The following is a 14,958-nucleotide window of genomic DNA, read 5'->3' as shown; positions in this document are numbered from 1 at the left end:
AAATAAATAGGCTTTTTTGTTGATTATATCTCAGGAAGCTAGTTAGTATGAACTGAAATGCCTGTCTCTGATTAGGTTAAGTGGTGCAAGAAGGTGCTAATGGAGCGAAGAAACTGATCTCTGCTGACTTAGGTTGCTCCATATGGCTCATTTAGGTTGGTTTCAATGCTCTTGTTTGGTCAAGAATTGTAAAGAGTCTGGGATTTTTATGCTTCTTGCAAGTTAACAAGTTAGCCTATCACAATTTCATGGATGCTAACAGAAGACACAAAACTGATCGGAGACTATATTACTCACTGCAAAAGCAGTAGCTAAAGTCATATGTTTGCATTGGTTCCTCCTGCCCCAAGTAGGATTGCCAGATAAAATGCAGAATGCCCTGTTAAATTCGACTTTCAGATAAATAACAAAAATGTTCCATATAATGCATTGGACACAGTTATTTTTATTGGCTAAATGTGGCAATTCTGTCGCTGAGTCCTGTAGGAGGTGACAAAAAGGCTCATGTGTGATGGATAGCTGCTCAAAATGAATTATATTTAGAAAATAAACACTGAGTTTAGAGAGTCTTACCATAGGATGTGGTATTCATAGCAAGTGAAAGCAAGCCTGCTCTTTTCTAGGATGAAACATTACCTTAAACCTCAGGGTTACATGTTCCAAACACAGTCCTGAGAAATGGCCTGGACAGAGCCGTGCATTTTTGGCATACTCAGCAAAAACATGTAGGGATTCTTAGGGTCCATGGTGAATTGCCTCTCTGTGATGCCTTTGTTCATATGCATTGAGTCCCAGAAGCTTGGGGGCACAGATATTTTCATTCCTAATATTACTAGAAAAGCTACTAGATATATAGGCCATTAATTTCATTAGATTAATGTTTCTTAAAAAACCAAGCCACCAGCATCAACATCTCCTTGGAACTTGTTAGACATTAATATTCTCAGGCCTTCCCAGATCTCTATCAGAAACTCTGGGGGACGAGCCCAACTACACCTAGTTTGACAAGCCCTTCAGGTGATTTTGTGCAAGCTGAAGTTTGAGAATTAGTGTATTGGATTATATGAAGATAGAGAAAGGGAACTAATATTTGTTGTGTAACTTCTGTATTCCAGAATTTGTACCAGGTACTCTAAATGTGCTATACCACTTGATTCTCACAACCATCTTATTAGATATATCAAGCTATCATTTTACAGATGTGAAAACTTGCCCGAAGCGCTAGAATTAGTAAGTGACCCAGCTAGAATTTGAACTCAGGTCTAGAGGACTCCAGAGCCAGACTCAAAGATGTTAACTAACTAGTCTGAGACTCTAGAGTTAGTAACTGCCACAGCTAGAATTTGAACTCAGACCTAGAGGATTCCAAAGCCATACTCAGAGATGTTAGTTAACTTGCATGAAGCTTTAGAGTTAGTAAGTGGTACAACTAGAATTTGAACTCAGGTCTGGCTCTCTCCAAAGCCATGCATTCTCCTAAGCCTTTGCTGCACAAATGAAGTTAAAAAATATCTACTGTGTATATAAGATCTTTTATTTTGATAATGTTTTAAGGATTTTTGCTGCATGACTTACTGCTTTAAAATACAGAAGTGATTTGAAATCGATAGTTTCTAATTGAAGTAACCTCAAACTCTCCCTTAAGGCATTTTCATACATTTTTCCTTATGTCTTCCTTATGATTGATGTTTCAATTTCTTTTTTTTTTTTTTTTTGAGTTGAAGTCTCACTCCGTCACCCAGGTTGGAGTGCTGTGACACACTCATGGTCACCCCAGCGTCAACCAGCTGGGCTCCAGTGAACCTTCTACCTCAGCCTTCCAAGTAGCCGGAACTACAGGCGTGCACTACCATGCCTGGCTAATTTTTTATTTATTTTAGAGACAGGTCTCGCCAAGTTGCCCAGGCTGGTCTTGAACCACCGGCTCAGGCAATCCATTCACCTCGGCCTCCCAAAGTGCTAAGATTACAGGTTGAGCCACCAAGCCCAGCCTGATGTTTCAACTTCTAGTTTAACATTTTCATTCCACCTCATCTTTCACAGCTCAAATGTTACTTTTTTTTTTATAAAGCAGTATTTATTGAGAGGACAGAAAAGCTCCCACAGTGGGAGGGGACCTGAAGGGGTTACCCTCACATGTTACTTTTTAAGTTTCCCTCTATTTTATTTGCCACAACTCCCTGTATATGATTAGGTTTTATTTTCTTGTTTTTGGCCCATGTTTTCCTCTGTATTGTAAATTTCATATTGATAAGGATTGTGTCAATTTTGCCTAGCATAAAATGAGGCACTTAATAGACATGTTCAAGAAATATAATTAATGAATGTGAAATGAAGGTGGTAGAACCTGTTCTGTCTTCCTGTGAGGGTCATGAGATAATACATGTGCAAATGCTTAGAAAAATGGACTGCAAATATGAGATTATTTTGTTATCTAAGGTAAAAGAGTGAATAAAGATATATTTCACAGATTTTTATTATACAATACTTTTTATGAAAGGAGAATTCATTAAGTACTAACAGATCCGTGAGTCATTTATTACAGTACCTGTAGTTTACATACATTCTTAATACTGTATTCATAGTCCTTATTACAAGGGAGTGGAACTGGCTAGTTGCTTTTCTCTAAAATATAGAATTGCTCATTATTTTGTTATATTGAGAAAAATATTTTTACATGCTCCGTATTTGTAAATTTTTTATATATCAAATTTGCAGTATAAAATAGGCCCTGAAATGCTAAAGACACTGAAATGCTAAGAGTATAGGAGTTATCTCATAAGCATAACTTATACTCATTGTTTTGTCCCTTTTTAGATAAATGTTTCAAAATTTTAGTCTTTATGAGACTGTTTAGTACTGTTTTAAAGCTGGATTTAAGAGCCTGCTTTTTATATGCTGCATTTTAATGTGTTGGTTTTTTAAATGTATGCTGTATCTCTATAACAATAATTTCTTCATATTTCCATCTCACTGTGGTAAACCTGTTTTTATTTTTTTTAAAGCAAAACGATTAAAAAGACCTACTGCCGATGGAATAAACCTTTGTATTGTGTTAACTTTTTCTTTTACAGTATTAACAATCATCTTGTATTTAATTATCTGCCAAAAAGTTTTTTTATTTCTTAATGAGTTTTTCAAATTTACTGTTTTTTTTTTGTTTTGGGTTCTGTTTAGGTTGTGGTTTTTGTGGCCAGACGACATCTTGAAGAATAAGAGGTGTAGAAACAAATGTGGTTGTCTTGGTGGCTGCAGATTTTTTGGTGGCACAGTAACTGGCCTAGATTTCTTCAAGCTTGAAGAGTTGACCCCTTCCAGTAGCTCTGCATTTTCAAGCACGAGTGCGGAGTCTGATATGTATTATGGACAATCTCTGCTACAGCCTGGAGAATGGATTATTACTAAAGAAATTCCCAAAATTATAGATGGTAATAAAATGTGTTATTATTTGTGCTAATCTTTTATTGTTTTCATTCCTATATTATTCTGAAAAAAGTTCAGGGTTACTCTATCATCTCAGTTAGTTTTTGAGTAGTCTTGTGGATAGGGTTTAGTATAATCCACCTTAGTTTTGCACATGACTTAACTAAAGCCAGATAAGACTAGTGGTATTTTCAGAGTTATATAGAATGTAAGTAGGTCTGCTGTTCAGACCTTCTGTTGTGGACATGAATGGCTTTCCTCTCAAAGCTTCCTCTGAATATTTCCTTATATATTGTTATTTTACTATAACCCAGCTTCCAGAGATATACGTAGGAATAGCTGTACTTCACGGTAACAGTTGTTTTACCAAACTTATTTTTATAGGAACACTTATGAATAATATTATTTATACTATTGGCACCCATGTTACCAACTGCCTTTGCAAAATATTTTCCTTAACAATAAAATTAAACATTCAAGAAGAGAAATTTGATCTTTCCTTAGAGTCTTTAGAATAACTGCAGATACACCAGTTTGGTATGAGTGATGAAGGGTGACTTTAATTTTATTAGATTTAGATTTATCTAGTATCTTTTTTCCAAAGACTTCAGAAATGGATTTTCTAGTTGTGTGCTTCTACAATTAAGTACAATACTTACTACTTAAGTTGCCATGCTGTAAAAGGTGTGAAATGTAGAAAAGTCTCGATATTTCACCAATATTTAGCCTTTTTCCCTTCATCCATTTAAAAATGTTAATTTAGCTCCGCCTTTTGTCAGTAGTCAAAAAAAAACCCAAAAAGATAGGAAGGAGTTGTTTTAATCTTAAGAATTTATCAGATTGATTTCCTGTGTATAGGAACTCTCAGAGGAAAGAACTGGCCACATACTTTAAATTTCTTCCTGTTTAAATGCTTTTTTTATTGAATAGTAATATATAAATGTGTACGTGTTATTTTAAGGTAATTTTACTTTAGTTGTTTTGCTAGAACAAGAGAAGATTATCTTATAAAATAAAGCAAACACCACAACTTCTTGGCATGTAAAGGATAATATAGATGCCTGTAATTTATCTGTCTTATAGTGCTTTTTTCTATTTGAATAATGTTTATTTTTAAAGGTTTACTCTGGCAATTTCTCATTTAATCCCCAAGCTACCATATGAGGTGGGTATTATCTGTTTTATAGTGAGGAAACGGAAGCTTATTACTGAGACTGAGTTGTACAAAGTAATACAGCCAAGTATGACTGAGCAGAAACTAGAATCGGGGCTATGGAAGCCACATTGGTGTTTTTTCTACTGTACTACAGCTATACCAATGATAAAATCTGCTTGGTTTTCAAAACTTAACCATCTGTAGCTCAAGGGAGAAAATCTGCCAGGAATTTATACATGGTAGAATGGGGAAAAATAATAAATTCTCTTGAAACATATAACAAAGTAAAGCTAATTATAATTATAATATGTAATAGGAAGTATCAATACCTCTTGTCAATTCTGTCAGTAGTGAGTTGTAATTACTAAATTGCCATAAGTTTCCTTTCCAGGGAAGATTGGAATTAACCCCTACATAAATATCTGAGTTTCTGATTGTTGAGTCTTCTAGGAATTGAATATGCATGCAGTGTCAGGATAGAATCTAGGAGGGCATATTGGTAGAATTAAGGATCTACTTGGAAGGCCAGTGAACACTGGGTTCCTATATCATTTAGAAGTGAATCAAACTCATTTTTCTTTTGACTTCTGTTGTTCTATTTTACATCTGTGGTATTAAAAATAAATAATGTTATATTGCAAGATCGTAAGTTTTCTTACTCCTTGAATTTCATTTGAGCAGCATTCTGTTCAGGGAGGTGTTTTCTCCACTAGCAGGTTCCTTTTCCTTGGGTAGCACAGAGATGGCTGGAGGAGAGGAGATGTTGAGCAAGAGTTACTTTTTGGATCAAGGCAGCCATAAATTTCTCCTTTTGTTCCTGCCTTCTCTCCAGATTATATAATACATAACAAGACTCTTTATGAAACTCTGAAACAGTGGTGCAAACAGTGGTATGCCACTCTGACCATGAAGTCATTATTTATTCATTCACAGAACCATTTATTGAGTGCTTCCTGTGTCTGAGGCATTGTTCTGGGCATTGGAAGAACATTGGTGAATGAAAAATGATAAAGTCCCGGCTCATTGAACTTTTAGAGCAAGTGGGGCAAAATGTTTAAAATAAATATGAGTAAAAGAAAACATCTTTTTCTTTGTTTTATTCTTGAAAGTTTTCTGTACGTTTCAGAATTTTCAAATAAAAGACTATAGTGCTCACTTTAGCAGCACATATATCAAATAAAAGATTTTATAGGAAAAATTTCACTGTTTATGGACTTTGGATTCATACTTATATAGCTATCTTTCTATAGTGTTTGACATATTGTTATGTGGACTTCGAGATCTGGGCTTATTAAAAATGATTATACTAAAAGCAAAATTAAAATGTCAGATTTTTCATAAATTGTTTTTGAAATTGTTATGCTCATTTAACCCAACTTTTTATTTGTTTAGGTAACATGAATGGCATGAAGAGGAAAGACTGGGAGAACAAAACAGTGGGAATAGAAGTAGAGAGGAAAACTCAGCACCTCAGTCTTCAAGTTCCATTACGATCTCACAGTTCATCCTCTTCTTCAGAAGAGAATAGCAGTTCTAGTGCTGCACAGCCTTTGTTGGCCAGTGAAAAGGAAAGTCCCTCTTCCGTTGCTGATGACCATTTGGTTCAAAAAGAGTTCATGCATGGTACAAAAAGAGATGATGGACAAGTGAGGTCAGTATTCAAAGTAGATTTAGAAACCTGATTATAATAGGACTATAATTTTTTAAAATTGTGGCAAGAAAAACTTCTTTCCTCTTCACTTCCCCACTTTAGAAAATTTTTTCCTATACCTGAATATATTTTGAAATGTCAGTTTGCTCTTGTTTCTCTGAATCCAAAAATAATACATATATATTCATTCCAGATATGAAGAAAATACAGGAAAGCATAACAAAAATAAATGTTTCTTGTCATTCCACCACTCAGAGCGAATTATTGTAGACAGCCCCCTGTTACCCTTTTGGTTTAGTGGATATTTTTTGGTCCTCCTCGTAGCCCTTTATAATTGGCCATTTCCTTCTTGAAGTACGCTTTCCTCTTGGCCTGGTGGCACATTTCAGGATTTCCTCCCACTTCCTTGGCCATTCCTTCTCGGTCTCCATTTCCTTCCTTCCTTTCTTTTTCTTCCTCTTACAGGTTGCCATTTGTTGAATGTTGTTATTTCTTTGGACTTCATTCTGCACCTTTTTCTCCATTCATTCTACACCATTTCTTTAGACAGTCTCAGTAGTTATTTGGCTTCAGTTATGCTCGTTAGCTAACATCTTTTAAATGTAAAACTCTAGCCAAAACTTGTCTCTGCAATTCAAGCCTAGCTACCTTCTTGATATTTCTACTTGGATGTTTCATGAAGGCTTGACACTCAGCATATTAAAAATGGCCTTAATCCTGTCCTTTTCAACTTGTTCTGCCTCTGTAAATGGCACTAGTGCATCAGTTGCAGAAGTCAGAAATATTGGGGTTATCTGTGACTACTACTACTACTTCCGTCTCCTTTTTTCAAAGGTCCCTGGTATGGACATGGTTTTAGAGGATATTAAAAAATAAAGCTTCTTGTGGATACACTAGTGCCAATGGATTATGGATTGAAGATTATTTTCTGCGTTTCTTTAAATTTTATTGTGTTATAAGCTCACTTAAATTTTTTTTTAACTCTATAGGGTATATGAACATATATTATGCTGTTTTGCTACTTTGAGTGGATATTGTAACATTTTACATTTTGTCTTATTTGTGAAATAAATGATTAAAATTACTATAAGGATTTATATAGGTACTTGTGTTTATGCTTAAGTCATATGATATATGGAAAATGGTAATAGCATTGCTTTCTGTTTTAGTATTCCTACAGAAATTTCAGGAAATAGCCCTGTGTCTCCTAATACTCAGGATAAGTCAGTAGGTCAATCTCCTCTTAGATCTCCCTTGAAACGACAAGCTTCTGTCTGTTCCACTCGACTTGGAAGTACTAAGAGTCTCACGGCTGCTTTCTATGGGGACAAGCAGCCTGTCACAGTTGGAGTACAGTTCAGCAGTGATGTCTCTCGAAGTGATGAGAATGTATTAGACTCACCAAAACAGAGGAGAAGTTTTGGTTCCTTCCCATACACACCATCAGCAGACTCCAATTCATTTCATCAGTATCGATCAATGGATTCCAGCATGTCCATGGCTGATAGTGAAGCCTACTTTTCTGCAGCTGAGGAATTTGAGCCCATTAGCAGTGATGAAGGTCCTGGAACTTATCCAGGTAGAAAAAAGAAGAAAAAGCAAACTCAGCAGATTGACTACAGTAGGGGTTCCATATATCACAGTGTAGAAGGACCACTTACTGGCCATGGAGAAAGCATTCAGGATTCCCGAACTCTGCCGTTCAAAACCCATCCGTCTCAGGCTTCATTTGTTTCTGCATTGGGTGGAGAAGATGATGTTATAGAACATCTATATATTGTGGAAGGTGAGAAGACAGCAGAGAGCGAACAGATTACTTCCCAACAACCTGTGATGAATTGTTATCAAACTTACCTTACCCAGTTCCAGGTGATTAATTGGTCAGTTAAGCACCCAGCCAACAAAAGAACCTCTAAGTCCTCATTACATCGTCCCCTTGATCTGGATACACCCACCAGTGAAGAAAGTTCATCATCATTTGAACAGCTTTCAGTTCCAACTTTTAAGGTATAAACCAGATCATTAGTTTCTACTGATACATTTATTTAGAAAACTGGATTTTTAAAAAATTGTTTTCAAAATTACCCTCATGCATTTAGCTACCTTTCTGAAAGACATAGTTTCTGAAGTCATGGCTTTATGTGCATACAGATACACACACACACACACACACACACACACACACACACACACACATATACACACACATACACACACACATATATATATACACACACATACACATACACATATATATACACACACATGCACACACACATACAGTAATGGCTTTGTATACATACTTTATATATGTGCGTATGCACACATACACAGAATTAGGGCTCAGGATTATTGATGAGTATTACAAATTTAAGCAAATTAAATTGAGGAATGATTAAGGCTTGATTGTTACTACACCAGTCTAGTCAATTAACACATTCTGTGTCTGCATTATACTGTACAAGTAGGATAAAGTCTCTGTGAAGTCATACTTTCTGTCTTAAAAATAAAATTCTGAAGTTGTTTTTAATATTTAGTGTTCTTTCTGCTAATTCATAACTGCTTCTATGGAAAGCTAATTTCACTCACTTGACAATTGAGTTCTTATAATTTAGTATGAATTTGGTTATTGGGCATTTCTGAAAATAGCTTTGTTAGGTTTGCTAAAAAAAAAAATCTCAAAATAAATTTAGTGGTAATAGCTAACATGAAAGCTCTATTTTTAAAATGATAAATTATGAAACAAACTTTTTGTGATGTTAAAGATTACAGTTAAGCATAAGATTAAGCATAAACTCTTATGGAACTGATTAATAATGTTCGGGAATCTTATGTAGTATATACATATGTATACATACTATATATGCACATGCTTAGATACATATATGTGTGTATACATTTATTGTACTTATTTAAAGTATTTAAATGTTAATTCAATCATTTTTATTTCAGATATTTATTACTACCACTGTGTGCCAAGTATTTGATGTATAGTGGTGAGGGAAGCAGACATGTAGCTGAAAGACAGACAATCAAAGAATATTGGGATAGAGAAATAATGGGGACTGGGGCTACCTAGATTGTATTGACAGGGAAGATCCAGCTGAGGAGGCAATATTTAAAATGAAACTTGAAGAATGAGGAGGAATTGAGGTTGGTGGACCCAGGAGCACTGCGTTTCAGGCAGAGGCAACAGCCTTCCGATAGTCTTGAAGAGGGAAAGAGGTCAGTGTGCCTGAGAAATAATGAGCAGCTAGACTGCTCTTGATGAGGCTGGTTACCTAATGAGGGCAAGATCACTCAGGACTTACAGAACATGGATCAAGAGTTTGATTTTATTTTAATGTCATTTAACTTATTAACTTTTGAGAGCTTTAAGGAAATGTGATGTGATCTCATGTTCTTGGCTACTAAGTGGAACTGAATTGTCATTAAGCAAGAGAGAATTGGGAGATTGCTTGGGAGGCTGTTGCAGTAGTCTATAGTTGTACTATGTAGGTATTTGAATAATAAGTATTGAAGAGGAAACATTAGTGGCAGTCGAGAATTTTGGTTTTAAGGCTGTGCTCATTTCTTATATTACCTGTGCTAAGATTTCAAAGTATTCCCTTTATTCCATGTGGAAGTATGTTGGTATATGAATTTTCCAGTGTGGAACAGAATGGTATTTGGTATGCAGAATAGTACCTGAGAGGATAGAATTATTTCAGTATTTTAAATAAATCTTTCCAGTTTCATTAGGAAGTCAAATCTCTGGAGAAGATAGGTCAAGAAATTAATATCTTTAGACAACTTCAAAAACAGAGCATTGAATAGAGTGGCTATTATCAAAAAGACAAAAGATAACAAGCTTTGGCAAGGATGTGGAGGAAAGGGAACCCTTATGCACTGTTGCTGAGAATGTAAATTAGTAGAGCCATTATGAAAAAGTATATGTAGGTTTCTCAAAAAATTAAAAATAGAATTACCATATCCACTAATCCCATTATCTGGTACATGTCCAAAGGCAGTTAATATAGTACATTGAAGTGATATCTGCATCCTGTGTTCATTGCAGCACTATTCCCAATAGTCAATATATGGATTCAACCTAAATGTCTGTTACTGAATATATAGATTAAGAAAATGTAGTATATATATGCACAATTGAATATTATTCAGTTATAAGAAAGAAGGAAATTCTGTCATTTGTGACAATATGGATGAAGACGGTGGGCAGTATTAAGTGAAATAAGTCAGGCACAGAGAGACAAATAACTCAAGGTGTCATCTGTGGAATCTGAGCAAGTTGATCTCATTGCAGTAGAGAGTAAAATGGTAGGTACCAGAGGCTGGTGTGGTTAGGGGAAAAAACATAGTAAAAGTAACATAGGAGGTAAAAACGTTATTTTTTTCTATTAAATCATATCAACAAAGTAACTTGGATATTCACAAATATTGGTTGATATCAAAAAATGAGAAATAATATTAAAATTCTATACTATAATATTTTGTATTTTAGGTTATCAAGCAGGGGCTCACAGCCAATTCTTTGCTAGACAGAGGCATGCAACTTTCAGGATCAACTTCAAAGTAAGTAAGACTAGCATGTTTTTAAAGTTTAAAGCCAATCTTTCTTGATTATGAGAGAGGTAGAGTTTACTGTGAGTAATAACCATTCTTTGAGTGTGGACTTTAAAAATAAATTAACCAAAATAACTTAGCTCTTTTGTCTGCTGTGGCTTTGGCTACCTTTATAAGCAGTTGGTATCATTTCTGTTTAAACATACTGTGTAAGCCATAACTTGGCATATCAAAATTGAGGGCTAATAAGAATTCAGTATTGTACTTTTCATATTTTCCAAATGGTCCATCAGGTAAGTTTATCAAAAAAATTTTCTCATTAGATGTATTGGCCATCTTGGATTAGTTTGCATTTTAGTACCTCTTTTGGCCTGTCTTTGAAAATGAGACATAAAACATCAAGAAATTCATGGAATTTTTAGTTGAAGTAAATGTATGTGTTCACTCAGCTTAAGGAAGCTCCAACTTTTATTCTTGTTCACGGTTTTTTTTAATATATGCTTTACTTGGTTAATTGTATAGTACACCATATACTCCACTAGAAAAGAAAGTCGTTGATAACACTGATGATGAAACATTAACAGAAGAGTGGACCCTGGATCAACCAGTCTCTCAGACCAAGACAACAGCCATAGTTGAAGTAAAGGGAACTGTGGATATTGTTTTGACTCCCCTGGTGGCTGAAGCTTTAGACAGGTATTGATTTCATCTAAAAATACCATTGCTTTATAAAATGATAAATATATGTGACATGATAAGTGTGTGTGATATAATATGTTCATATAGAAAATTGTTGGTAACTGTTCTGATAGAATAACAATGAAAATATATTTGAAGAGGTCTGTGTTTTAGTTAGTTATTATTTATTACTTTCTGAGCCTAAATAATTAATCATCCTTCTGTATCTGTGGTGGATTGATTCTAGGACCTCCATGGATACCAACCTCTGCAGATGCTCAGGTTCTGGAGTTGGCCCTGTAGAACCCACAGATAGATACAAAAAGTTGGATTCCTTTGTATCCATGGGTTCTGCATCCCAATTTTGCATATTGTATTTTTAATTCATGGTTGGTTGAACATGTAGATATTAAACCTGCAGATATGGAAAACCAACTGTACATTACATTATTATAATAATTATATTGTAAATATAATTTCTATTTTTTGCTCCCTGGGCTAATGAGCATAAAATGATTTAATACTCAGTAACTAATTATTGTGTTTCATAGTCTCACTACTATCTAGTTAATAAAGGGATAAGGAGGAAATAATAAGATACTTTGTCTTGGAAGGAGCTTATAGTCTATCTAGGGCGATAAAGCTAAGATGAATAAAAATGAGACTGGAACATAATGAAAGTAGTGAGGAAGGCATTGAGAAGAGAAAAGGGGCTCAGTGGGGACCAATTTTCATGAAAGTCTTCCTTTTACTGCAAAGGTACATCGTTTTATTTGAAAACTTATATTGTTAAAATTCTTATGAGATGTCATTCAAGTGAAGAACATAGGAAATCATCTTCAGGAGTTGGTACAAGAAAAAACTACTGCCTAATCTGGAACGTTCATCTTGGAGTCGGGTGGTAATGTTGGGGATACAATTTCAAAAGTGTTTTCCTTGTGTAATTTCTCAAAGTGTGACTAGGTGTTCTCATTTCAATGTTGAGAAATTGTTGTACATATTCAATGCGTGCTAAATTTCACTAATGTGTTTACATAAACTAGATCTAGGATTAGTGGTATATAAGTTTTTTATTTGCTGTTTTTTTCCCCCTCAGGTATATTGAAGCGATGGTTCATTGTGCTAGTACCCGACATCCAGCTGCAATTGTAGATGACCTCCATGCTAAAGTCCTTAGGGAAGCTGTGCAAAATAGCAAGACTACTTTCTCAGAAAATGTAAGAACTTTTTTATTCAGTAGGCATAGCAGATTGAGTATTCACGTGTGTACAGAATGTCCAAACTTGAAAAAACCGGAATGTTTCAAAATTTTTACAAGTTAAATTGGAATATATGGACAAGTTCTAAAAGCCTTTATATATTGTTGGCTGCATAAAAGATAGCATATATAACTGTACTGTGGATTGAATAGTAATAAAAAATAATTTATTTAAAAAGTATACCGGGAGCAGCCACCGCACTCCAGTCTCGACAACTGAGTGAGATTCCAACTCAAAAAAATAAAAAATTAAAAATAAATAAAAAATATAGCTTTATTTTTTCTTTTATTTCAAAAGTAGCTTAGTTTCAAGGCTTTTCTAAAGAGATTTGACCTTTAGTGAGTGAACATTCTTTAAAACTCATACCTTACTGTTTCTAAGAAAACAAAACTGCTTGTTTTTTGACTTTCCCCTATGATTAGATTACTTGTATTTCAATATTATTTTTTAGATTATTCCTGCTTACTTCACTGAATCAATTCATTTTCCCCTGTTGTGTGATATTTTCAATATGCTGTGGTTCTGGCTATACAACCTGTTGCTTGGTAGTCATATCCTTGTGGTTTTCTGGTGATTCTCCATTTGATATTCAGAGTTACCTGGATTCTATTTGGACTAGGGACCAGAGGAGAGGTGAAAGTGAGGGTGATTATTTTTAGTGAACCAATTATTTAATATGTATTGACATTTAATGTCATAGGTAGTTAGGATAGATGAATTAAAAAAAATTTTTTGAAAATATTCCTAACCAGTAAGGAACCAGTTATAATTACTATTACTATTTTTTGTTTTTTTTTTAAATACATTGATTTCACTTTAATGTGTATTACTTTTCTCAACCCTGAAGCTACTAGTCTATTTCTTAGTTTTTCTAAGATTCAAATTTTTTTTTTTTTTTTTTTTGAGTTGGAGTCTCACTCTTGCCCGGACTGGAGTACAGTGGCACACTCCCGGCCACTGCAGCCTCAACCTGCTGTGCTCCAGCGATCCTTCCACCTCAGCCTTCCAAGTAGCTGGAACTACAGGCACACATTACCACGCCCTGCTAATTTTTTATTTATTGTAGAGATGAGGTCTCGCCAAGTTGCCTGGGTGGGTCTTGAACCCATGGGCTCAGACAATCCACTCACCTCACCCTCCCAAAGCCCTGGGATTACAGGCTGAGCCACCGAGCCTGGCTAAAATTTGAATCTTAAGATGGGAGGTTAATCCACATGACTGCTGGTACATAGATGGGTATAGAAGGACACAGTGAATAAGCAAGTTGCTGTTGTGGATGATGAAAGGCTTGTGAAATAATTCCTCTTTCAATCTTTTTAGTTATCTTCCAAACAAGACGTTCAAGGAACAAAAACTGAGCACCCTACAATAGGAACCACTAACCAAGGACAAGCACAGACAAATCTTACAATGAAGCAAGATAATGTAACAATTAAAGGTCTTCAGACTAATGTTAGCATACCAAAGGTAACGATTTCATATTTTAAAACATTTTTCCTGAAAGAGGAGAGCATTTTGGTGAATTTTATCCTCTGTATTTACAAAAGTGAACAGTAGTAGAAAAATGTGTAATATTTAAAAATATATACTTTATTTCCATGCTGATCTAATATATATTTAATGTAATAGTTTACTTATGTAGAATACTAGATATTAATAAAATGTTACACATTCATCTAGTAAAGATTTAATTATGATTTTTATGAGTCTGTGTTTATAAACTTTGTCTTAATCACTCTCAGATATGTAGATATGCCATTCTTAATAGTAGTTTTCCATTATCTTGTGTATTTTATGTTTAAGTGACAACTTTCCACTTTTCAATTCTGAAATTTCTGATATTTTTTTGTGTTAGATAAACTTATGTTTATTACAAGCCTCAGTGGAAGAGTCTACAACTACAGCTCCTGGTAGGAGTGTTACTCATGTTTCCCTAGTGGCGTTGTGTTTTGACAGAATTGCTACACAAGTTCGTATGAACAGGTAAGACAGATTTTATTAATTTGAGCCATGATTATCTTGTTGGATATAAAAGCAAGCCTTGATCATCTTTTAAATTTATTTCTGAGAATTGTAATGTTAAAACTTAAAACTGGCTTTGTGATTTCAAAGTTCTCTTTATAGACTAGTAAAGTATCTTTTTTTTTTTTTTTTCTTGAGTTGGAGTCTCACTCTGTTACCCAGACTGGAGTGCAGTGGCCGCTTCTGGCCACCGCAGCCTCGACTTG

The 14,958-nt window shown here is 34.7% G+C and overlaps 1 protein-coding gene across 1 annotated transcript in view; it reads left to right on the top strand.

Annotated features, from left to right (window-relative positions):
* Positions 1–14,958, top strand: part of KIAA1109 (KIAA1109 ortholog) — a 219,682-nt gene that overhangs the window by 76,133 nt on the left and 128,591 nt on the right. Inside the window, exons 25-32 of the mRNA XM_021717738.1 lie at positions 3,178–3,428; positions 5,972–6,230; positions 7,400–8,237; positions 10,732–10,802; positions 11,316–11,489; positions 12,568–12,688; positions 14,051–14,197; positions 14,586–14,713. Of these exons, the coding sequence (XP_021573413.1) occupies positions 3,178–3,428; positions 5,972–6,230; positions 7,400–8,237; positions 10,732–10,802; positions 11,316–11,489; positions 12,568–12,688; positions 14,051–14,197; positions 14,586–14,713 (1,989 nt within the window). The remainder of the gene's footprint in view (positions 1–3,177; positions 3,429–5,971; positions 6,231–7,399; positions 8,238–10,731; positions 10,803–11,315; positions 11,490–12,567; positions 12,689–14,050; positions 14,198–14,585; positions 14,714–14,958) is intronic.

This window comes from Carlito syrichta, unplaced genomic scaffold, assembly GCF_000164805.1.
Source record: "Carlito syrichta isolate Samal-C Ts95f unplaced genomic scaffold, Tarsius_syrichta-2.0.1 Scaffold310650, whole genome shotgun sequence".
NCBI lineage: Eukaryota > Metazoa > Chordata > Mammalia > Primates > Tarsiidae > Carlito > Carlito syrichta.
Note: the sequence above shows the minus strand (reverse complement) of the source record. Positions and strands in the feature narration are given on the sequence as shown.